Source organism: Diadema setosum, chromosome 1 (assembly GCF_964275005.1).
Source record: "Diadema setosum chromosome 1, eeDiaSeto1, whole genome shotgun sequence".
Lineage (NCBI taxonomy): Eukaryota > Metazoa > Echinodermata > Echinoidea > Diadematoida > Diadematidae > Diadema > Diadema setosum.
In genome coordinates, this window is record NC_092685.1 from 47944683 (window position 1) to 47972180 (window position 27498).

Below are 27498 nucleotides of genomic sequence, written 5' to 3' on the forward strand. Positions count from 1 at the left end.
CAGCGGTCGGGAATGAGAACAGTAGACAGACGTGGAATTCACCTGATACACATAATCATATTAAAAATGGTAACATGTATACATATATCGATGCCGTTTTCATTGAAGCAATTTGTATAAGTTTTAGTTTCCCTTACCCTAGCTGTAAGTACGGCACCGTTAGCAGATTATTCACTGCATTAAGTGAAAGTCACCTGATACATCACATGGTGGTATGCGGGCTGCATGTAACCAGGGAATGCGCACGTATGGGAAAGGCGAGTGCGCCGTGCGTCGCCATTGCTATGGCATGGCTCGCTCGGCTGAACGAAACAGAGATGTTATACGATGTAGTACACGTAGTTCACGTGTTTTGTTTTGTTTTTTTACAAGCAGAAAATAAACAACTGTTGATCATTAAATAGACTAAATTACCAATCAGAGATCATTTGGGTTCATAGTATTTAAGAGAAATCACGCAATTTTGGCGAGGGTGAACCCACAGGAACCCACAGGAACCTTATCGTAGAATGCCGACCAAAAAGAAAATGGTTTCACTAAAATTGCGTGTACGTAAAATCCATTTGAGTATAGAAAGAAATTAACCCCCAAAAAGAGGAAAAAAGAAATTAGAAGGATTTGTTCGCCGTTATTTGGTCATTAATACTTCAGCAATTGCGCGTTACATTGCCCGTTTTTTTTATTGAATCAGGGCCCTGTTGCATAAAACCCTTACCGCTGGACTTACCGCTCCTTTCTAGCGGTAAGTCTTCAAATCAGCGGTAAATTTTATAATCCTTGATGCTGATTGGCTGTGATGCCTAATTTTGACGGTAGTTACCATTGAAATTCAATGGTAAGTTTTATGCAACGGGCCCCAGAAAAGCAAATATATATATATATATATATATTCAAAACAAGACAATACGTTTAATTCTTAGTTTGATATCGTTTATTTCTTTATTGGACAGAGAGATAATTCAGACGGTACGTGGAATTTTCAAAGCGACTAATTCAGACTGATTCTTAGTTTGACTTGGCTCTTTCTTTCTTTCTTTTTTTTTTTGGGGGGGGGGTGGGGGGTTGAGGGTCATGTTCGTTGTACCCATGCACCCATAAGGTTCGTTAGTACGAAAATGAAACATTCAGATACACGCGACTTCCCTACACGAAAAATAGATGTTCGTAAATGTGATAGTCAAATTATGATTCATAATCCGAAAATGCACGAATGTTTGTGATTGGATAGGTGCGTTATTGTCGGATTAGCAAACCTTCGGAGTACTGTAGTATCGAGCCTGTTGTATTCACGGATAAACGAACTTTTGGAATAATGAATTTTATATTCAGAGCAAGACAATAAGTTTAATTCTTATTATAGTTTGACATCGTTTATTTCCTAGTTGTGAAGCGGGAAGCGAGAGATAATTCTGAAAAGAAGTATACAGACGGAACATGAAATATTCAAAGCAGCTATGAGATTAAATCTTAAGTTGTTTATTTGTTTGTTTGCTTGCTTGTTTGTTGTTATGCTCAAGTGTTGGTGTAATTATACATTTTTTTTTTTTTTTTTTTTTTTTTTTTTTTTAGGGGGGAGGCATTTTTGTAGTACCCACTGCACGTAAAGTTCGCTGATGCGAAAGTGATAAAATGTTCCGTAACACGCAAATTCCCTACACCATAGATGTTCGTACCTAGTGTGAAAATAAAATGTATTACTATTATTATTTTTTTCCCCATTGTTCGATTAGCAAACCTTCGGAGTGTCAATCCTTTCGTTTTCGGATAAACGAACTTCCTTAACTCACAAAACCACTTTCAGAGTAACAAACTAGTCATTATTTTATTCGGGCATTGAGAATACACGTAGTTCAGGAAAATCTTTAAGGCAAGAATTACGATGGATTCTTAGTTTGAAATCATTTTATTGATTTCCGTGGTGTTCATTATTCCGAAAAAGAAAACGGGTGCGCTATTCCGATGGTTACGGCGTTATTTCGAATCCGAAACACGCATATTCCTTGTGCCTATCCATGTTTGTTGAATCGAAAATGTAATCATGCTGCGGGTAATTGCTATAGGGCCATATATTGTTTTATTTCTGTCTATTGTTATATTATTATTATTATTATTATTATTATTATTATTATTATCATTATTATTATCGTCTTTAACATTAACCAATATTTTGATTAACGAGCATTTTGTTGGCTGTTTTTTTTTTTTTTTTTTGGGGGGGGGGGGGGGGGCATTGCCCGATTAGCAAACCTTCGGAGTGTCAATCCTTTTGTTTTCGGATGAACGAACTTCCTTTCCTCAGACGAAGAAATCAGAGTAACAAACTAGTCATTATTTATTCGGGCATTGGGAATAGTTCAGGAAAGAAATAGAAGGGAGGAATCCGAAACACGCATATTCCGTGTGCTTATTTATACGTCATGTTTATTGATATGCTGCGGCTAAGGGCCTATTGGAGGTCGTTATACCTCTCGTTTGGTGTACGATTTCTTTCGTTTCATATCACTTTATTTGTTCCCTTCATATTCTTAATCTAAATGTAATTCTTTCAATTGCCTCGCACTGTGTACATGCATTTTCGTAACGGCGATTTCCCGCTTTGCTGCAGTATTTCGAAGGGTGTTTGATGCCAGCCGCTTTGGTGTGCTCTGTGGTAATGTTTATGTAGTTGTCGGGGAGGTTGTTGATACTTTGTCTGTTGACATTTATTTTCGTACAGGCAGGGGCGGATCCAGGAATTCTGTACAGGAGGGGGGAGGGGCGCAACTAATATTTCTGGTGCCACTTCCGGGTTTCACTTCTATTTTTTTTTTTTTTTTCACGATAAATAAATGGGGCGTGCGCCTCATGCGCCCCCTCTGGATCTGCCACTGCTACGTGTTTATCTCGAGTGATGGTGATCGTGTTTCTAAATGTTTATAAAAAAAGGACATTATCTGAGTGATGCCTGATGATAGTGCAGGTGATGATAATCAACGATGCTGATGTAAAAGACGGCTTGCTGTGGATGCTGAGCGTTTATACGTGCCCTTCGTTTATTTAAATAAGTTTTCCCTCTTTTACTCTTCTTTCCCCTCCCAAGAATGATCAAAAAAGAAAATACTGTACCTACACCTCACAACAAAAGGAACCACGTGTGAACAACCATCATTTAAGTTCAATCGAAACGTTCATTATTAGCAAAGAATAAGGGGAAAACACGAGTGACGGAAAATGATAGAAGCGACGAGATTGTCTTCTTGTGTATAATGCGGTCTCTTGGGATTGGAAAAACCCCACCCTCGGATCCCTTTGTGGAAATTTCCACAAAACCAGGTGCGTGCCAGACCCCAGGTGCCAGACGAAAGAATGCGCGCACTGGTGTAGTATATCGATCGAAGAACTCGCTGGTGAGTTGAGTTAAAGGAATCATTGCAAAGATGTTCTGATTCTTTCGCCTTTCTTTAGGCGCATACATCGAACAGTCGATTATTGCGTACTTGATCTAAGTACAATGTATTTATATGTTCCCGAGCTGTAAAAAGGAATTGATTAATCACTCAAAAATGCAATCACAGATTATGAAAGGTCTCATATGCCTAGACAAATTCACTGAGATGTCCTATGTGAGATGCAGCCACCACCCGATTAAACAGCAAAATCATGACAGTAAAATTTCACGCTCACCAAAACTGCCTATTACTTTTCATATGAATTTTGGTTATCAACACTCGTTCGTGGATTTGTTTGTTTGCATGTTTTGTGTGTATTATTCCTCGATCCTGAAAGACGTAATAATTATTCGCATCGAACGTAAACTGTTTACCGTAACTAAGCCTATGGCGCATTCGATCCATTCAACTTGCAGTAACCTCTAAGGCAGTAAGTTAGTAGCACATGGTGCATTCCTTAGAACCACATGTTTCGCATATCGGCACATCCAAACACATTAGCGATCGTCGTTATGGCAAACTTTCCGATTACAGTCAAGGGAGAAGAAATCGTAATACTGTACATGTACTTACGAAAGTGATTATGCTTAAGATCAAATAAAATGAAGAAGTTTGAAAACAACTTGGCAACACTCAATCAAGTTTTTCATTCTCTCACACAAAAGCTCTCTTGAGAAAATGAAAGCATTCCCCCTCCCCTGCTAGATAATGGAAGTTTTCATTACTAGCCCAGCAAGTTTTGGGAGTGTACATGAATGTTTTTAGGATAGAGTCAAAAGGGACCTAAGCTTTCGATTATAGCAGAATCTTCGTCAGAAGCAAAATGGCAAATAGGCAGAAAAAGCAACCACACACATGTAAAGCGACTTCACACAACAAGAACAGTCAGGACAAAGGGACACGGAACAAAGAAAACAAAAGGAGAGGGTAGGAAGTCATGGGCAAGGAGCCCAACAGGTAAAGGGAGGGGGATTAGAGCAGGAGGATGGACAGACAAAAGGCAGGGGAAGGTTAGTAATGGTCGCCATGAGGGCCAGGGGGCAACCATTGAAGGAAAAGAATGAATATGGAGGCAACATCAAACAAGATAAGGAACAACAGAGAGATAAAGAAAGGTAAAGCGTGAAATAGCAACAGCAAAGGGGGGGGGGGGGGGGGGTGAGCAAACAGCAAGCCCTAGAAAGGATCTGTACAAGTACCAAGAGGATGCAACAAAATGAAAGTGAGAGTCAATCAACAAATGCAATTAACCATATCAAAGTATGGTAATATTAATACAGTAATAATGATGATATTGACAAAACAAATTAGAATAATAATCATTAAAGCACATAAAAAAGGGGGACACAAAGTCCATGGGAGAGAAAATGTATACTTGCAAAGCAAGTATCAATAGGCAAAATAAATACATTTCAAAGAGCTGGTTCATATGAAATCACCTTTGATTTATGATTTTACAAACAAGAATTTTCATCGCTTACCCATTTCTTTTATTACTTTCGTAATGTCATGATATTTCATGATGGCATGTGTTCTGTCTTTACATGGCAAGATAGGGTTTTTTTTTTCCATCCAAGGTCAAAAGAAGAAAGTGATAGAAAGATAATTGAAAGGATAGAATGAAACACCTACTCAGCAGGCTCTTGATATAACGCAAAAGCAATTCATCAGAAATGCAGTACAGTTCTAAATAATTTATCAGTGGAAAAAAGAGCAAAGAAAATGGGATTTCGAGTTCAATAGGAGTAGGAACATCGCAATTTACAGACTTGGACCTGATGCAAACATATTGTCTAGCTTCTGGTTGAGTTTCTTCAGAGACATAAATTTTGGTAGCAGTAAACCAGAGTGAACAAGCAAAAGGATACAATTAAGTGAAAAAATAAAATGCAGGTCTCTAGACCACTCCAGTGCACGATCGAGCGAGCAACACTAAAACAGCCCCCAGGGCCAGGCCATGTCGTCAGTGTCACTCTCGTCTTAGATCATACAGGCCTACATTGTACATACATCGTTTCGTACTCGTCATCGCCAACGTCATGATGGTCGGTCACACGAAATAAATTGCATCATCATAAGAGCTCTTATATCAACACCACTAGATAGTAGAATCATTATCATTATCACTATCATTCCAGTCAATCTCATCCAAAGCGAAACCCTCAAAATCCTCAAAATCATCGTGGTTAATACTCTCACAAAACACATCTGTAAACGATTCAGACATCGCAGACCTAGCTACACATCTTGCACACAAAAATGAAATGGAGGTGGAAAACTACGATGAATACACAAAAAATATCGACGATGGCATTTTACCGTAGCAGAAAATACACAGAGTATCTTGCACCGGAAAAAAAAAATGGATGTGGAAAACTACGATGAGGAAAACTAGGGTGAAAACCTGATGCGTGAAGACGAACGATGAAGACACTTTTACGGTAAAAATACTTACACGGAAACAAACGAGTGGGTACGATATTCTCGCACACACGAAGATAATCGACACATCGTTCAATCGAAAAACTCAACAAACACTCGAACAAAAACTCACCCCAAATTGTGGCAAACAGGGTAATCACTTAATAAAAATGAGAAAAAAACACTCTCAGAAGTATGATTGTACTCTGAAAAGAAAGGGATACAATGATACGGAAGCAAAAGAGAGAAAATGAGAGAAATGGACGGGAAACCTAGAGAACTTCGACGAAAGAAGAGCTAGCGATTCGCGATCAGAGCTAACTTTGTATACACTGTAGCTGTGTGTGTGATCGCGCGTACAAAGGGTTGAAAGCGTTGAAAGCGTTGAAAGCATTGAAAGCGTTGAAAGCGTCCACAGCTTCGGAAAAGCGTTCGGGGATTTCGTTGAATTCGTTGAATTCGTCCAAAATCCGTCCATGAAGTCTGGACGCAAAAAGCGTTGAAAACGTCCCAGGCGAAATCAATAACGCTAAAAGCGTTGGGACGAAATTTGGACGCACTTTCGTCGGGCGTTTTCTATTGCGCGTACTGTATACTACACATATGTATGGGGTGCTAAGGAAATGACTTCCAAACATGTCCCATGTTTGCTAAAGTTTCAGGATATTGTTGTAATTTTTTTTCTTTTGCATTTTAAAAATTCATTTATTTATTTCTTATTTGTTTGTTTGTTTTGTTTTGTTTTTTTGTTTTTTTAAATACATACAGAGTACCTGCACCTTTCTGATACAGGATGACATTCTCTGGAACACATGCAGTTATAGCTATAGTATGTACACTTGTACAGTACCAGTACAGTGTACAGTGTATATGAGGGAAATGTTAATTGCTAGGGCCATTATCTGCCATAACAAATGTTGTACAATACAATACCATGTACACTGTACATTGTAGTCAAAACTCTCCTTCAGCACACAAATGGTTCTGTAGCATATTGTCTATAATTTTGTAGATCACTGAGTAATGTTACATTTTACAGAATATATGATACTGGTACAAGTCTTGCAATGCTGCTGAATTTCTGTTAAGTTATACAGTTTTCTATTCTTGTTTTTGTTTTCACATAATTGTACCATCTGTACCTACAAATGTACTGTACATTGCATACCAAGTACTAAAACCTAGTGTACAGTAGGTGGCTAGCGGTACTGTAAAGTACGATATTTTCACGGTGTGAAATTTTTGTGAAGTGCTTCTGCCATTCAATGCATATACAGTGTATGATTGTAGTGCAGACAAGAGCCTTCATGTGCATTTTAATTTTGTGAATCTTGGCTCTCGCGAAATTCACAAAATTCAAATGCACGTAAACATAAGTCGTTTTACAGTACATAGTATAGACAAGAACTTTTGCGTGCATTTTAATTTTGCGAATCTTAGCTCTCTCGAAATTTGCAAGATTAAAGTGCACGCGAGCATTCCTTATTTTACAGTTTCTTAATTGCATCATGTACTGTATGTGGCATAGTTTTGACTATCACTAAACAGCTCTGTTGATATACAGCACATGTAATTGAGAACTAAATCCTGTATAGCATGATTATTTTGTTTTGCTTTTTAGTTAAAAATGATCCCATCCAGTTTTCAGGATTTTTGAAAGGAGGAAAGATGTCAAGAGGGACGAGATTGAATTTATCGGGCGTGAACTTTGTATGAGAGTTGGCTCAGGGGCATTGGGATTAGTCCTTATTGTTTGACCCATTGAGGACAGGCTGATTTTGCTACAACGCGCATTTCCCATTGACCCTTGTCCTAGTATACTCGGGTCTCGTCCTTGACGGGTTAATACATGGTCTGTCTCAAGCTTACAACGTACAATGTAGCTTTGCCTCATCAGTTGTGTTTAGAGGTTAAACCATTTGTATGACAATCATAAAGGAAAGCTTGTTCAGAAAATGAATGGCCAATCATGATTTGAAAAATATGAATCTGTACAATTACAATAATGGTTTCATTGGGCAACTGTCTTTCAATGTCCTACAATGTTGTAGAGTGAGTGTTCATATGACTGCCAAATTATGAGACTCCTGCTTGCTTGCCCATTTAGGCCAGTGGAGAAAAGTTGGGATAGTTAACCCACTGCATATCATGGACGAGACATATACTGTACTGAGGTATGTATCAAGTCTACAGGGAAATGACATCTAAAGGCCTGGTCACACAGCCCAAAAGTCACGTAAAGGCATGAATCACGCAAGAAATTCGAGCCTTCTATGCGATACATGCGCGATTTGCGCATTTCATGAGTTTGTCTGATGTGGAGCCTTCGTAGTTGTCTGCGGATGTGCGCCGCATTGGCGCTTTACGCGATTCCAGGTCTTGAGCAGCTCAAAACTCAGCTTCGCATTAGAGTTTATGCAGTAATGCGCTGTTTTACGTAATCTTTACGTAGTTTGCATAGTTCTTACGCGGACAATGCATGAAATATGTGTAGAATATCAGTGATCGTTAGCGAAAGTGTTGCCAATATTGCGTTCATGCGCGAATCATGCATGATTCATATGCAGTTCATTAGTGATAATGTGGAGATTATGCGTGGTTTTCCGTGGACCTCAGTCCTCGCACACAACCACATATTCGCCCTATTTGGAACCGTTGCGTGCCTACATGTATGACTATGAGCTGAAAGTGCGTGGTTTGTTAGTGATTTTTGCGTGATCTTTCCGTAGTTCTTGCGCAATTCATTGGTGATTTTCATTGCGTAAATCAGCAAAAATTCTCGACGGATAAACACGCACAACCAAATTTCATGCGTGATTCATGTGTTTACATGACTTTTGGGCTGTGTGACCGAGCCCTAAGAAGCAACTGGTTAACGCCTTGCTGTTCAGGAGATGGTGCAGTAATCTGTGGGTGCTACATGTACATTGTACGTGCTGTAGGCTGAGTACAAAGTTCTGCATTGCCTTTGGAATTTTTGAGCTGCTTGTACTGTTTTGTTCCACAAAAAATGCTTGTTCAGTGACTATCGCTTCAGTAGCCACATTGTTTAGCATCTGGGCTACACCTAAGTGTATTTCAGGGGTAACTGAGCTTCACTGCAAGGGTTTAGTGTAGTAGCTTGCCACATATCTTTGTAGACTTGGAATTTCTTGATTTTAATTGTTGAGGACAATTAGGTTATGAGTTGATAGGAAGAGGAAAAAATGAAGAAAGAGACATGAAAGACGCAAAAAAGAGGGTGAAGGTGTAAACAACAAAGCAAACAACAAAACTGATTTTTTATTTCCTTGTTTTTTTTTATCACTTGGAAAAAAGATTTTCCATCCCCATATAAAACATACATTTGTATGTTCAGCCTTACATGTCTTGTAGTCAGTGAAATGTCACAGTTGTGTCTACATGTAATTAAGCTCAGAATGAATTTATGGAAATAAATGGACACTTTCTAGTTGTGGGAACTTTGGTGACTGACTGCTTTCTGTAAGCATGGACCTAATACAATACATGGACTGTTCACTGCAGTCTTTCTTTGATGTAATGATCATTGCCGATGCATGATTATGTGCATCTTTATGAGTGCATTCAGGTGTGTGGGAAATAACGATTGTGTGATCATGTATTGTCACTAACAAAAGAATCTTTTCCCTCATTTCAGTCTTGTTTTGCTGATGTACCTTTTTCAGACGGAAATGTCTTTGAATAGATACAGATAATGGGGAGCAGCAAACCTGAGATCATGACAGATTTTGTGTTCAAAGATGGGTAATTGCTGATTTGAACATTTTCGCACACGCATAAGACCTTGCCTCAAGGCAAGATATACCTGTTCTTTACCATTGCTGTCCCTTTTTGCTCTGGAATAAGCTGTGAAAAAGTGAAATATTGAGATCACAAATGACAATCATTCTGCCAAGATGTTAGCTTTCTTTTCAAAACTGCCTGCTTCTCCCAAGGGAAATTGCATGAGGTATGATTTCCTAACATACACCAGAACTGCACATTCGCTTTAATTGATTTTTGTGAGTTATTTTCTTTTGCGCATATAGTTTTAGATTTCTCGAATCTCTATCTTGTTTCTTCTCCCGGCTTGCTGGCGGTGACAATCATAGGGATCAAAGCAGTGAAGCACGATAAAAATGTTTTTGTGGCACTTGAGATGTACAGGTGCATGAATTAATTAACGATACGATGAATGTCCATGTGTATCAGGTCCATGCTGTAAGCAATATTCTTGGTATCCTTCAGCATACATAGTAGCTCCTGATGACTGTCAACATCATTTACAGGGCTTCTAGCAAGTATGTATTCATACAATATATTGTAGGATAAATCTCATCTAATTGTATCCTCACCCCTGCACATGTACAAGAGTATAGTGTACAGTAGTGCCTGGGTTTTCTTAGGATGTACAAATGTATGTGTACACGTGTATTAAAATAAATGTGACAAGAGATAGGGAAATGAATAAAACATTGGCTGTATGATTGCTTCATTCTAGTGTTATCAAAAGTCTTTGCTATGACTGATTCGTTTCCAATTCTGTGTTATCATTAATGTGATTGATTAATGTAATGGTGTTCTGTTGCTTGTGAATGGAAATATATGATCCTTTTATCTTATGCACAAAAGTAAATAATTGTTTTGATTTCATTTTCAGTTAAAAAATTTAAAAGATTAATAGTCTAGATCTTGAGGAAGATGTACAAAATTTGAATGTTCACATGGGATATGTGCAAATATGTTCCTTACCTTTTTTGAGGTATCCATTAACAAAAAAAGTGAAATAGCTGACATTTTGTGCACACAACAAGTGTAAAATACTAGTGTCTGCTGTTGATGAAGAGCAAGATTTTTACAAATTATCGGTGTATAGGATGATGTTTGATGATTTACTATTGATCATTCAGAGTGACATAATTCAAATCTGTAATATGATTTTTGAATGCCTTGTTCGGTTGCAATAAATCTCTACATGTGCCCCCATGTTTTCATGGAGTAATTTTGAATTGAGATAGTGATATTAAACCAAAGCTACACACTGGCACTGGCCGACAGTCCCTGACCAGTAACTTTTCAGACATGGACCAATCAAAAAAAAAAAAAAAGTGAAAAACTGGGCACCTACTGGTCTGACAAACAGGTCGGATCAGTAGAAAAAAAAAATGGATTATGTGCAGCCCTGGATAAACTTTCAGTTCCTTCATCCTGTAGCGCTAAGAATATTTTTGTTGAATGTATGGACCACAATGTACATGTAAATGCTTTGTACAATAATGAGGATAATCACCTGCTGCCTACGTAAGCAGACTTTTGTCGTATATTTAAGAGAAAATGCCATTTGTTTAATCCCCCTTGATCCACATTCAATCATTTTATGGTCTACATTGTATCTGCAAAGTTTACATTTAAAGTATAAGCAGATTTTCTAATCAAATTTCCAAATTTAGACGAAACAAGGCCAAAACTTTGATATGTTGAAGCATCTATCTTCAGCATCATCCCCAGAAGCACAGGGTTTTCTTCATTTAAAGGGCCATATCAAGCCTCTCCCTCTGAGATGGGTTAATTTCCCAGTCAGGCAAATTATGACCCATCTGGGTCCAGCAAGCAGCATGTTAAACATGTTATACCAACGCCTCGTCTGTAACATTTCACAAGGAAGGAACTTTTCAAAGGTAAACATGTCTTGCTTCGGCTCTCAAGACAAGAGTGGTGTCATGTGAACACCGTTGTAGCATTTGCTTCCTGGAGAATTTTCCTTGAATATGTTGCCATAGTCGATAGCAACCTGAGATGATCTGATATGGTCTCTAAAGAGAAGAATGCTCTAGATATCAAATAGAATGGCTGATATATTTTCTCTTACTCCACTTGATATACAGTAGAGCTCTGTTTTAATGCTTTATACAGATTTGCTCTGATTCATCAGTTCTTTTTACTTCATGTATAAAGTGTGTACAATGATGTTTCCACTCATACACATTGTATAGTATGTTCATCCAAGGATTTCTAATGCCTTAATTTGTTACAGTACATATGGACATTATGAAACAAATCACAAAGTTGCTGTTTGTGGTGAAAAATGTCTGCTGCCCCCCTCCCCCCCCCCCCCCCACACACACACACGCCTTCCTCGGTGGCATTACATTATGCCTGCTGATTGCAGCTCATCCAATGAACATTTTGGGCAGAGGGTGCAAAGAAATGTTCTCTGGAGGCTCTTCCTGACTTAACCCAGACTTGCCCTCTGCAATCTAGGGTAGGATTTTAGCAAAATATTCACCAGAGGTTACCCAGAGGGTACCTGGAAATTTACATCGTACAATGTATGTGCATCAGAAGATGTGATAGAAAATGTATACCTATGTGAGTGTATTTTCTGTAGCGTCTCCCTTGATTGAAAATTTTGGCACTGAGATTGCCGTCGCATAAAGAAATTGTTGCCTGTAGTCACAAAAACTCATTATTCCTCTCATTTCATTTTATTTGTTGTTGTTGTTCTTTGGATGACAGCAAGACTGGATTTTGAGCATGTATTCCCAAGGTAGATGTGTGACTTTGGAAAATCAATCACATGCTAGGGGTTTTTCCTGAGACAAGAAATAGACCTGGAAAATGGATCAAGTATTTATTTTGACATCTAAATATAGACAGGAAATACAAAAATACGATCTTGAGTGTTCTTCCAAGTGGTTTCTCTTATTGACATGAATTTTCTTCGACTATGATTTAAACAATGTTGCAAGGGAGAAAGGGAAAAGTACCAGAACTTTATCTTTTCAGTGGTTATTGTCTCATCTTGATATGGTCCTGAGATTAGATTAATTTTATGTATAACATCATGGTATTACATGTGTATAGCAACAACAACAACAATAATAATAGTAATACATGTACACATGTAAATTAGGGTCTTCTTTATCCAGGGTAGCCTCTCCAGTGGTGCCACTGCTCTAACAGAGGGCCCTGCCCTTATCACCCAGGTACATTGTACCTACTACACTGTACATTGTACGGACACCTTGGTCAAGAGGGACATGATTAGTAAAAACACCTTGTCTAAAAGGATGCCACCATTTGGCCAGATTTGAACTCGGGAGCTCCAATTGAAAGCCAAGAGTAGAGTATTATCCACAATGCTGTGGCAGTCCCCGCGTTCACATTGGTCCCCGCGACGCGGGGAAAGTCCTGAGCTGTGGGACTTTCTCCTCAAAAACCATAGTGTGAACGCTCGCTGGGACTTGTCCCCTCGTCCCTGCGAAGCAAGTCGGGTACGGGGACAAGATATGGAGGGGAGAGTGACCTTGGGGCGCAATTGATAGCGTCCAGCTGTGGTCATCAAATGTGCGCATGCGCTATGCCTGGATTCAAGTGGCAGAGCTCGCTCCAAACCCCAAAATGCCCCCACAGCTCGGGGACAGATGAGATACCAATGTGAACGGTCAGTCGTAAAAAAGATAAGATCTCTTGTGGCTGTCCCCGCGTCGCGGGGACCAATGTGAACGCGGGGAGTGTCCCAACTAATGTCTCGCGAAGTGTCTCTGGATAATGTTAAAAACAAGTGCAGGCTGGACTTAGGGTGCATACCGAGGAGCTATTGGTGGCTGTGTCTAATTAATCATTTCCTATTTGTATTAGGAGCAGTCAAGAGACAGTCCTGAAGTGTTAATTTCCGCAGTTGGTCTTTACTCTCATTTATGAAGGAATTTCTCCCGACAGGTTCCTTGTGTAAGTGTACATTGTAGATCAGACACTCAAAGGGATAACCAAGCCAAAGCCTTTTTTAATACTGGAAATACACTCTATGATCAAATATGAAGAGAATTGAACAAGATTTCATTGTTTAAATGAAAAGTACACATTCCATTGATTTAATATTTTCAAAAAAAGTACATGTCAAATGTGATATTTAATCCCCAGGGCTACCTTTTGAAAGAGGAAAGTCAAGTGCTCAGGTGATTTCATAATTCTAGAAATATTCAAATATGTGGAATTCTTATACATTTTCTTTATATTCTTCCACGACTGTTACATCAGACTGTATTAGCCTTCTAGTCCAGTGATGGTGGCACCAAAACATTAAAAGTTTATGGCTTTTGAACAGGTTTTACGATTTACCTCAAGCTTTACTGAATGTGTCCTACAAATTTGTCACATTCACCGAACCTACCTCATTTTTGTATTTATATCTGGGATGAAATGGAAAGCACACATCAAGGAGAACGTAGAGTTCCCTATTTTAATACTTGCAGTCACCCCTTTTGAGGAAAAAGGGACCATATTGTTTTTTTTTTTTTTTTTTGGATTTTGTACCACATTAGTCATTCCATTGTCAGTGAGAAGCATTTTACATGCATTGAAATGGACAAATGAGTGTACACTGTACTTTTGTATAGCACTGCAGTGCACAGTGCGCAATCAAAAACTTATCTCGGTGAGCGACAATGTACATTGTAGGATAAGTGATGACACCAGCTCCTGATACAATGTTGCATGATGGATAATTTGTCATGCAGGATTTTTAGATTTCATCAATCCCTGGAATTGATTTATAGTTGATATATTGTATCTTTATTACCAGGGAGGAGACATACCATTTGTCAATATATCCATTGAGCAGTTATATCATACAATATATGATGTTGTAGGCCTATTTTGGTGCTCTGGGGCACAAATAAAAACTAGCACTTAAGATGAATCGTGTATGTGAGTGTATCATCATATGTATAATTATTGTTATTTTCACCCTCTCTGATTATCATACCAAAAGGTAAATAATAATGTCCTGCCGCTAGAGTGATAGTATACACAGTGTATGCATGTACAGCTCGGCAGCACCACCAGTACTGCTGCACTATGCAGTATCAGTTACTTAATTGCATTTCTCAGAACCTCCATTTATATTAAAGAGAAATTAATGTTCCAATGCTTCATGATATTCTCTACTATATTTACGATGGAAAAGATATTGGCACTCTGCTTGTCTTAAGTACGGCAACGACATGGCACCATGTCTCTATCTACCACATACCAGCCCGTTTCATATTTTGGATCAATCCCTGTGACAGAAACCAATCCCGTCAGAGATAATCCTATTACCCCGCCAGAAAGTTCTTTTACCTTGCCACAACATGTGGGGGAACAGGAATTGGAAGGGGGGTTTGGACAAATTGGCACAGGAGGAACAGAGCAGTCTGACCGCCGCAGAATCGAGAGATAAATCTTTGCTGCTCGTGAACCCATTCGCATTGCCCAAATTCAATTTAGTGACTGATGAAATTGCGCAAATGATACAAAAAGTGTGTGGATGCTTCGTGCGGATGTGTGTTTCTTGTATGCATCAAATGGAGGAAGCATTTCTGCCTTCACATTTGCTCTCTCCTAAATAAGAGCATAGGCCCTAGACAACCTTCTAGTGAGTATGCACACTCATTTTTGTGTGTATGTTTCTGTTTGAATACTTCTATGATATGATTAAAGTTAAAATCTGTTTGAGTCACCTTCAAGAAACTACTTGAGTGCAATAAGGAATGAAAAATCGAACAGCTGCAGACCATTTCAAATTTGAAAAAAATTGTGAGAAATGGTTAGGAATTAAGAAACATTATGATTTGTCATCTGTAAAATTGTAGCTCTGATTATGTGACAATGACATCACAAAGAGAACTTCACTAACTTTGTAAAACAACAACAAAAAATGAACTAGTTTTTTTTATGGATTTTTTATTCAAAGCAATTGAGTAAAAGCTATGTTTACTCTATACATTATATACAGTAGATGCAGTAGAATATAGACTACAGATAAAAACTTTAGCTGAATTACACAGGACCAGTTTGTGCTTACATGCACCCCCTCCCCCCCAAAAAGCCCCATAATAAGTAATGTACATACCTTGTAAAACATATCATCTTTTGCACATTATTGCTGTTAGCACTTACAGAGTGTACATTGTATAACACTTCATGTGTATGATTTATGGGGGAAAAAAATCACTTGTACAGTTGCTCAAGGCATAAATATTTGTTATGACTCTAGATAAATTGAGGATATCATGTTGTTATGTACCTGTATCTACGGAGAGAAAGGAAGTTACATACAAAATGTACAACTTCAAGTACAAATGTATGTGCTGTGTTCTGTAGTACATCGACAAACTCACAAAACATGGTGTTTTGTTCTTTGTCCGTAGACAGCACATCATTCTTTGTTGGTGAAAATAGATATGTACGTGTAATTATGATAGTTGTGCAGAATTTGAGGGGTCTTGCATTTAATGTTAAAATAATTGTTATCTGTGTTCATGGTGGTTTCTCAGATTTTGAGCTGAGGTCTCCACTTAGTCTGAATGATACTTGAATGCTTCTTAAATTCAAGCTGTCATTGTTTTGGAACAATTGTCTAAAAGTTACCCAAACATCTGTTTCTCATGCTTTGATCTCAGTGGTTCATTATTAAGTATTTATATGCTTAAATGTTAGACCTTTCTTGCAGGGATTAAAATCTCTCTTTTCCATCAACACCTGATTTGGAGAATACATTGTACACCTTGTACAATGCAGGTGCATGGTATTATCTTTGGTACATAAATATCTTGTGTAGATTTTGAAGTAAATTTTTCCTCATGAGAGCAATGTGAAAATATTAATTTCATTCACAAACTATATTCAGATGATCAGGAATACAGAATGTTTCTCAATTATTGTAATTTCCATGAACCACTTTAGATATCCATTAAAGTCACATTTTAAACTTGCAGTGCAATATACATGTAGAGTATTTGGTCTATGTACAATGTATAATAATCAGTACCACCTAGATGATTGTACTTAAAAACTGTCAGTAGAAATTGATGAGCAAGTTCACTGTGTGTAATGTGTGGTTAAATCAATGGTGTGTAGATTATCTTATGAAACATACCAGAATTGCACATTTACCATTATGTTTTCATCTGGTGCAAGTGTGCCCTGGGCACGCAGTTTTATACTCCCCGAGCGTTTCGCCAGAGAACTATCTCAGAAATCATTCGCATGAGAGGGCCTTGCGCAGGTAATTTCATTTCCTAGCAATATTGTGACACAGAATCGTGACACGCAGAGTGCTTTGAGGGTGCCGTAGCTTTCTCCTCATCTGTACATTTGTAAATATGTAATGTAAATATGTATACAAGCAATGCCCAGCTATGCCACCTCAGTGTCGTTATGTTTACAGTGCTATGCACATTGTGTAATCTAGCTGGATTAGAAACCTGTCTATGAACATGGTAACCATGCAGACCATACCGTTTGCAAATTTGTTGAATGTCTTTGATCATCTGGATTTGAGTCCTATATCAGGCGGACGTGTACTTGCCTTTCCATGTATGATTGCTTTTGAATGATCAACAATGCCAGCTGAATATCGATTTACGGAAAGTGCAAGGGCCCAGCGTACATGTGGTTGCCTGTAGAAAGAATAATTATTAGAGCTGGTCTGTTTTGATTGTTAGTCTTGCTCTCAGACTTTTGACAAAATACCTGTTGCCTTTTGCCTTTTTGCTTTCATTTTTACCCTTGGTGTTTAGAAAAGATGCATGTCACGTGTTTGCTCATACATGCCACAACTGCCTGTTTGATCTGCTTGACATACAGTGTATCGGGTAAAGTGGATTATAAAGTCTCCTTGAATTCCTATCAGGGTATAAAAACAAACTGCAGGCTGGATTAAAAAAGTCCAAAGTCTGCCAGTGAGGAAAAGAAGAAGTTATGTCTTTGGTATATCATTGTTTTCTAGGCCACAGAAAACACGTGTCCATGGATTATGACATTATGAAAGTATCACCAAGGCTGTGATATTGAATTGAAGGACTGGATGATGTTATAGTAATTAGAAAGGATCATATCATTCAAACTTGAGAAAGTGGTATCCTGTTTTGTGTAACATGCATTTAGCAGTCATATCTTAATTTGGACATGTTATTCGGCATGTACCAGCAAACCTGTAATACAAAGTCATCCACATCATTCTCAAAAGGAGGATACACTACGTACTGTGCATGTACATGTAGTACGAGTGGGGTAAAGATATTTCTAAGGGTAGGCTGATAAGTCTTATGAATTGGATTTTTTGCATTATAGCTTTGTACAAATTGACAGTGATATCATTGTCATTTCAGATACATGTACAGCTGTACAATAGTTAGGCATCATATATATATATTTTCGTGAGAAACCATTTTACCAAGATCTGCATTATAATAGGTCAAGGTAAAAGCTCCCCACTCAAATATAACCATAAATGTCAAACCATTCAATTAATGACAGTAACACTATCCAAAATCAAGCAATAAAAGCAAAGTGAAAGCACCCTACACCCAAAACCACATTATGCTGAACATAAATCAAGAATTATGAACTAAGATGTATGATTATAAGATGATTTGTTTGCAGATGCTCACATAACACCATGATTAGGCTCAAACTTTCTTATGGTATATTACTAGATTACAACATGTATGTGTGCATGTTAGCTTTGTTTGACTCCTTTCCAACTGTATTACTGGTGGATTTCCTGCTTATAATGATGAATATCAACCCTCCTTGTACATAGTAACATTTTATTTGATGTTTAGTATTGAAAACAAAAATAAGATTAAGGCTGAATGAGTTACAATATAATTCGTTGTCATCTTTTCAACCTTTCAGTCAGGATGTGAATAAGCTTTTGTATACCAGCATTTATAAGCTATATTTCCCTAAACAGCAATGCAGGGCCCCTATTACTTACTATGTATTTGTATACCAGGTTCTCTTCTGTGTACATATCATGAGTACTGTATACGCCAAATATTTCGCGAGGTTTTTATTTTCGCGAATTTCGCGAGTTGGGTGCTATTGGCGAAATTAAAGACACATGAAAATATTGACTCTGATCCCGATGTGAATGTTATGCACGCGTGTTCATTTCTCTGTTCAGTACAGGACTCCACGAGCGTGAATTTAACCACTTGGCGAAATCGTCGGGAATTCCCGATTCGCAAAAATTTAGACTCGCGAAATATATGGTGTATACAGTACATAATGTATGTGAAGGAAAGGTAGGAAGGAGAGAATAATGATTACAATTGTAAGTGAAGCAAGGACATTTTCCTGGAATAAATGTAACATTTGTGAAGTGGAAGAGGAAATTGACAGCATTGTGATATTTTTGTTTTGTTTCCACTTACGACTGCATATAGGCCTATTGAGTAGCATCAAAAAATCACTTTCAAAAATTGCTATCATAAGCCAGTGCTTTCAGATTTATCAAGTTATGGTTGCTGTTTACCAAAATATTGTAGTTTGGTTTTATAATGTTGATAAATATGATTATATTGATGGCAGTTATTACTTTCATGGCAATTATCACCATGATCTTCTTGTTTATAAATACTTACATTTAATGTAGTTGTTACTTAATTTTTCTTCTAAAAAAAAAGATGACAAATTTTGAATGTGATTGTACATACAATTGTACGTGCATAATTAACCATAGAAGGTCAGACTACCATAAAGTTTCAATGCATACATTGTATGTCGTGAGAAAGTAGATAAGCCTTATAAATTGTCTGAGACTTTCTGCCCAGTTAGTCAGATGATTCAACCAATGCATTTCTCTAAGGTTGCCATGGCTTTATCGTCATTGTTTTATGTAGATTTATCGACATGGATATTCGCATCATCCTCAGAAATTCAGCTTTTATAGTACATGTTAGCATTGTTAATGTGTTTGCAGTCCACAATGATTACAAGATTTGGTATTCATGCTTATCATGAATCCTTGGATAATAGTGCCAGCTAATACTTGTCAATATCTGGACAGGGATAAAAATGTTCCGTACTGTAATCTACTGAGTTTACATCATGCCATGTATCTGTATCTAGAGAATCTAACTTGTGACTTAGGACTTCCTAACAATTTCACGAGTGGCTTGGAGTGCAGCATTGGACAGAGAAATGTACGCATGTACAGTGGATGTCACGTCACATTCATGTTTCATGTTATGATCTGAATTGATATTTTCATGTGTTTTAAAATTTGTGAATCAAAGTATGTGGATAGCACCTGATTCACAAAATTTGTGAAAATAAAATCCCAGCGAAATATATGGCATGTACAGTATGTGGAAAATATATTTGTGTAGACTCTAATAAATTCTGTGAGATTAGGCAGTAGAATATATAACTCAAGCTTGTCCGAATGAAGTCATGAATAGCTATACACTGTGGCAAAATTCATGCTTTGTTGGATAAAAGCAGCAAATAATTGTGTCTCAGTGTAATTCAGATATTAATGTCGCGGCGATGCATGGGTAGTAGTGTACCTGGCACACCTCGTCACGAGGTAGCGAGAATTCCTCTTCAACCAGCTCCGTCATCTCTCTCTCCCTCTCACTTTCACACTCGCAATCTTTCAATCTCCCCTGTACATATATGCAGCTCCGCTCGGCAACTGCATCCCCTCGTATCGTGTCGCCATGGCAACCTTGTGTGGCTGTCCCTCAGCTGGTTGTTTGGAGTGGCTGTGTGTTTTTCAGTAGGATGGCAGTGTGCATGGGTGTCTTTTGTGTGTAATAGAGACACGCATGTATACGTATGAAGCCGCTGTGCTGTGAACAGGAGATTGTATGCAGTCATGTGAATCACTCGTTACGTCCCACCAAGTGGCGGGGGGAAGTGCCGTATGATAAGATAATTAAAAGGCTCGAAGTTCACGTTTATCTCTGTCATATTGCCCTCCCAAGGCATTTTCTTTCCGAAATAGACCTGGATACTAATCTTCTCTTCATTAAGTCTGGAAAGGGATCATTTTTGTAACCAAACAATGACAGTGTGTAAAGGTAAAATGCCTTCAGCATGTTAATTTCAAAGTTCAGGCAGCCCATAGTCCAATTTATAATGGCCCAATTGGAGTATATCAGATAAGAACTTTGAAAGATAAAAAGAAGAGAATGCTTCTGTAAAAACAACAAACTGCAATTCCACTTGGAGGAAGAGGAGGGGATGAGTGAAAGAGAAAGAAATGAGGGATATGAAAATCTAAAGATTTAGAGAGGAATTTGAAAGGAAACAAGGAAAAAGAAGAAATATGACAAAGTTGATGTTTCTATGAAATGGAAGCAAAGAGGAAGAAGATGGAAGAGAATGTCAATTTACTTGAGGAGAAAGGAAAATAAGATCTCACGATGAAGAGAATGGTATTAAAATGTGCTATTATGAAGTTTCGTAATACCAGATTTGTTGAATGTTACTGAAATCTTCTGAACTTTCCCCAAAGGAGGTCTTTCCAGTTATAGAACAGATACAAATGTAGTTATCCTGGAAACATACTGGTATAGTGTTTGCTCTGCAGTTTGCAGACTTTTACTCCTCAGCAAATGTCTTGCTCGAATAACTGTTTACAGTAGCTTGATTCCTCCACAGACCAGTCTAATTATCATGAAATTTCAGCAGCAGCTAGCCATTGCTGTTGGTAACAGCGTTCATGCTTGATGTTACGAGGATGTGACCTGTGTATTGTATACAGACCTGAGCCATTTAAGAGTGTGATAACCTGGAATCCTGTAGTCCATGTAATCTAATTTTAGTAAGAAGGTGATGGAGGGATATTGATAATGCCGTAACTATGCCATTTTCCTTTCATCATAACTTTCAATAGATCATCAAGGAAAGTGTGCCTAAGACATGTGAGGCAGTTACTGTATGAAGTGGGAAAAATGTGTTGATTCTTCACCACAAAACCTTTTAACCCGTTGAGGACGAGTCCCGAGTATACTCGGGCAAGTGTCTATGGGAAATGCCTGTATAATAGCAAAATCAGTCCCTCCTCAACAGGTTTTGTGTGTTTGTGTATTATATCAATATACCAGGTACATAAAGCTTGTTGACAAAATGAGCTCAATTCCTCACCACAAACCTATTAGGTATTGGTAGTTTTTTACATGTGTGTATAAACCCATTACAATCATGTGTGATGATGTGTTTGTTGGTGTTGGTGGCTAAAGTGATGAATAATCCACATTACTTGTGAGGATGATGGGTAACATTGCACAGAGACCGTTGGAGTGAAGCCATTCTCCAGTACAGGTCAGTGGGAGCAATCTATCTCTCAAGGCTTCTCTGTCTTCAGAGGAAACAACCGTGTAAATTTCTTTCTCCCTGGTGGACAGATGTGTAACGTAATACTCGGCATCGGTCATGTGCTTCGTGTTATAGAAACATTTGCAGGTATTCCAGCAAGGTAAAACCTAATTCTGTGGAAAATTATTGGCTCTCATGTTACTTGCACACAGGGAGTGAAGCTTTTTCATTTATATATTTATTTATTTATTATTATTATTATTATTATTTTTTTTTTTTTTTGCATGGCATACATTACTTGTTTATGGCAATATTTCTGTCAAATGCTCCTTGGATGTTCTGGCTAAATGGAATTTTATGGTACAGAGTTTTAGTACTGAACTTTTAAAAGTAACACAACAGTACAGTATGTCCCCCAAAAAAATTACAATCAGATTTTCGCGTTGATAACACCCAATGTGATTAAACTGTCTAAATGCTACTTCAGGGTCTTAAAATATAACATCTTGGCTCTATTTTGCAGAAAACCCCATTCAATTTGGTCAAGTGGTCAAGTTTAAGCACCAAGACCCTGTTAACAGTGCGAGGCTCGGCCGCGCAATTGAGGCCGGGCTTGGCCCCGCACTGTAAACGGGGTCCAACATACTCTTGTGTGTGAGTACAATAGACAGAACTTGGAGGGAAGAGATTTCGGACATCCTCTACAGAATTCCTCATTTCTCTTTGACCACTGAAGCAAATTGAATGGGGTTTTCTGTAAGATGTGGGCAATGAGTCATAGTTTCATACCCTGAATTTGTATAGATTGATTGACTATTTTTAAAGGTATCATTGCGGAGGGTCCTGTTGTAATTTTTTTTTTTTTGGGGGGGACATATGGTACTGTAAAGTGCAATGTGTGCCATTATGTAGCAGAAAGGCATTGCATAAAAACAACTGCTGTGAGCCTGTAGATTTTGTATCTCACAAGTATGCCATTTTGAAAATTGGGATTTGTACCAATATATTATGGTTGAATTTAGATAGGAACCACAGTGGCAGAATATAAAGTAGCTTTCAAGAGAAACCTAATGATTTCTCACTTTGGAGATAATGCAGAACACGACTGTTTTATGGGAGGCAATTGCGAGTTTGCACATTGATTTTAAGATACCAGCCCACTTGCCAACTTTGTGAAAATGTATGTTTAGCCAAATTACCCACGTATGCGTGCATCATTATTATCTATTTGAATACAGTGGATCAGTTCTGTTGGTTTATTAGTCAGTAAGCTCATGGTGTGAAGTGATTAGTTCAGATGAAAAGCAAGAGCCTTCATGCTATTGATGTACTGAGATGAAAGATAACTGCTGCGCTATGTGTATAAAAGAAAGCTATGCCATTTTATGAATTAGTTAATTGTTCCCGCCGAACGAGTTCGAGCAGGGGACTATGAAACGGGCTCCGTACGTGTGTGTGTCCGTGTGTCTGTGTGTCCGTCCGTCCGTCCGTGTGTGCGTCCTTGTGTGATCAAAATGTTCAATTTGCTACTTCTCTGTCATTTATGAGCCAATTTTGATTCTGTTTGCTTTATATGATAGCACTACATGGGAGCTTTGAAACCGCTACACAGAATTTCATTTGTGACCTTTGACCTTGACCTTTGACCTATATTGTACATTTTGCTTAAAAATGCTGCTCCTTCGCCATTTCTAACCTGATTTTGATTCCGTTTGCTTTATGTGATGGCACTAGGTGAGGGCTTCAAAACTTCTACACAGAATTTTGACCTTTGACTTCTTTGACCTTTTACCTTCATTTTGACCTATATTGTACATTGGCTACAAAATGCTACTCCTTCGTCATTTCTAACCCGATTTCGATTCCGTTTGCTTTATGTGATGGCACTAGGTGAGGGCTTCAAAACCTCTACACAGAATTTTGACCTTTGACTTCTTTGACCTTTGACCTTGATTTTTTTTACCTATATTGTACATTGGCTACAAAATGCTACTTCCGGTGGGGACATATATTACGCACCGCGTAATTTCTACTTTTCCTTGTTCTTTAGGGGATCTTGTTCATGTAAGAATGATGCTTTGCACAGTAATCATCGTTTCTTGAATTCTTTTTTTCTTTTTTTTTGGTATGCTTGGAGTGGAGAAACTGATCATGATTCTCTTGGACAGTTTTTTAAGACCGGAAGTCCCTGAATACATGATATAAATGCTTGTTAGAGTCAAATATTGTAAGGTTTCCTTTGAAGAATGTAAAATCTGTCTGCAAGGAATATTAGTAAACCCAATGTTATGCTGTATTGACCAACCAGATGGCTGTAGTATGTGTCCAGAAGAAGTAGTAGCAGTGGATGCATTGAACACACCTACTGTATTTACTGTGTTGCTGGCAAAGTGCTGTGATATCCCATGGGGTTTGTGCACTTGTGTGGTAAACCCGAATTCAAGTTTAAAGCAATGTGTTCATGTAACATCAATTTGATTGAGAAAATTCTGTAAAGTGAAGTGTTGCTTATAAAATGTGTTCTACACATAAATGTATTCATGATTTAAGTTTAAGCTCACAGTTTAAGCTGTAGAAGGCTTCTGTACATTTTACATTTAATTTCAAAGTGTGACTCCAGAATGAGATCTGTAATTCGACAAAAACTGCCCAGAAAGCCCAATTACTACCTGTATGTAAATCATGTACTTTTAAATGTAATACATGTATGCATGATTATTTTTTCTTTTTCATTAAGTAGCCATTCCATTTTTTCCTTTTTCAGTAATTTTGAAAACAAAGGAGAAAAACAGTCTGGTCTGAATAGTGATATTTTATAAGTCTTCAAAAGAAACAGTCCGATAAAGTTTTCCTTCAAGCTTCTATTGCATTTTCTTATGCAAGTTATGAAATGTAATTTAGTGTTTTATCTGGATATTGCAACATCAATTTTGTCTCTGTCTATTTCCTCTGAGATTTAATAAATCTGATAGCTCCAATTTCATGCTTCACCCAATATCTCTTAGTAGTGAGTTAACTTTGTCAGGTTTTATAACAAAAGTTTCATATTTCGCTCTCCAGGATTCCTCAGTGGCTACTGCAGTTACTCTTAAAGTTGACCCACATGGACACTTCCTCCACTGGAAATTCCAAAACAAGGTAAATATTGCACTCCTTGTCTTTTTGCATTGTGTCTCTGTTGATTTGTCAATATGTTATTTTGTATATATCAGGAGAATCTTTAATAAGATGTTCTTATACCTGTCAATCAAAGTAATGAGGAAATTAAAATACTGCAGTACTTGTAAATCAAGTTTTCATTCCACTTTATAGTAGTGGTGTATTTTGTACAGCTGATGGCAAAAAATTGTGATATTAGATAATTCAAATGACCAGTGAAATTTAAAGTCAAACTGGATGTAAGTGCAGTTGTTCTTTAACAGTTATTTCAAGGAAGAATTTACTTTTAGAAGTAACAACACAAGATGTGTGCAACACGAAATATTTACCACTTTAACAAGTAGGAATAGAGCTGAAGAAGCAAAAGCAAGAGGTAATGATTTTTTTTATCAAACTGCTGCTCAAAATCAATGCTGAAAGTGAAGAATTCAAATTCTGCCTGTTTTGGATCTGAAATTGGGTCACATCTTTGGGTTCTCAAAATGTTGGTTGCCACTGTGAAAGATAGGCATTCCACAAGGCAAGGCGATAATCGCTTTCATGCGCAGTGGAAAGTAAATATTCACAAGAGATTAATCTTTCGGTGCCAGCAGTGTCTGAGGCAAGAGGGAAAATCTTCTTCAAAGTGTAGCCATTCATTCCCTAGAATTGGTTCTGCTAAACTCAACTGAACACCACAGATATACTCTAAAACATTGCTTGTTTGTGTAACATTCTTCCACAAGAAGTTCTTTAGGAAAGTAAAATGATGTGATTATCCAAAGTAGATGAAAGACAAGTATTTCTATATTCAATAGCAAGATCAGTGCATAGTTTTGTAAAATGAAAACAAACATGACTTTATAAATGTTTTTGAAAGTCCATGCATCAGTCAGTTGGGAATTGTTTGGTCCTGATAAGTTTATATATGAAAGTTGAATTTACTACTGACCTGGACAACATCCTAGTTAATTCAATTAATTTGTGTTTACTGTGCAGTCACTAGCACATTGGTGATATAGTTTCAATACCACATAATTCAGTTTCATAACCAAAATGATTCAGTTTCATACCCAAACCTAACATATGGCTGCCTATGAGGTGATTCTCAAATGTGTTTGGCAATCTGGGCAGAATCAAAATAGAGTGATCTGATGGTGAAGCACAGTGTTATAGACTATTGCAGATTTTGAAATAGGGTGGGTTCCAATTCCGTCTGGTCCATTCATCTATAGAAAGATGTTTTACTCACAATGCTTGAACTAGGTATAATTGGAATGGGTACTTGAAAATGCTGGACTAAAGATAAATGGCAGGGTGTTCTGGTAAAACATTCCTGAGACTAAGGAGGCTACCCTGGGTACAAAAGACCACATGATACTATTTTATTATGATTCAATTAAGAAATGGTTTGCATCAGTGTGCTATTTGTTCAGTCATGACTTCTACATTCCTCCAAAGACGACATAAGATGTTCCTCAGAATAATATAACACAATTTATGGCAAGGCTAGATGGTAAAAGCAAAAAAAATCAGTTTCTTTTTATTTGAATACTGCCCCTTGACCAAATATTTGGTTTTTTACTCTGTAATCAATAAAGCAAATACATTGTCATTCTGTAAGGAATTTTGGCCCTGGACTCACTGAAAGAACAATTCCAGGAATGTCATGTAATCTGACATCTGTAGGGGATTTGACAACGTTCTGCAAAATACTTTGTGGAATTTAGTTTGGAAGTAAAATGGGGAAGTGGTTTGTGTATTGCATGAATTTGGATTAAAGTCTCGAATAGCTCAAGAATTGTCTGGTTTTATTGATATCCTCAAGATAATACAAATAATGAAATTGATTTTTTTTTTTCATTTTCACCTTCATTTATACTTAAAGAATGAGATTAGGTCCTACTGTACTTACTGTGGACATCAATGTATGTTCCATATTAAGGATGTGCCAAGTCCGTGAATGTATACCAAGGCGCTGAATACCAGTTCCACAATTTGTGTCTCCAGAGACATGTCAGAGTGCCTAGGTGCACCAAAAATGACTTTTAAAAAATCTATTAATCTAACATGATATAGTAACTGGCAACTAATGACAAATTCATTGGTATAAATGTGAACTCACATATATGTTTGTGTGTCTTTCATTGTCATTGTATTATATGTATGTCTGAAATGCAATGGTTACATCTGCCTGCATGTATCAAAGACTAATGCTCCTGTCCACCAAGGAACAAATACTAGTACATAATTGCAAATATTGCTGCCCAACCTTATGATGAACATTGAAGTGAATGACATTCCAAATATTACTTTCGTTCCAAATTCAGATTTGACTTTAAACATCTTTGTGATTATGTTTGAATTGCTCAAATTAGGAAGGAGCCAGTAGTAAGTTGGTAAGTACAATGAA

General features: G+C 37.6%; 1 protein-coding gene across 1 annotated transcript in view; it reads left to right on the forward strand.

Annotated features, from left to right (window-relative positions):
* LOC140242735 (1-phosphatidylinositol 4,5-bisphosphate phosphodiesterase beta-3-like) overlaps positions 1-27498 on the forward strand; it is a 173427-nt gene that overhangs the window by 6427 nt on the left and 139502 nt on the right. The window contains exons 2-3 of the mRNA XM_072322530.1: positions 25008-25085; positions 27464-27484. Of these exons, the coding sequence (XP_072178631.1) occupies positions 25008-25085; positions 27464-27484 (99 nt within the window). The remainder of the gene's footprint in view (positions 1-25007; positions 25086-27463; positions 27485-27498) is intronic.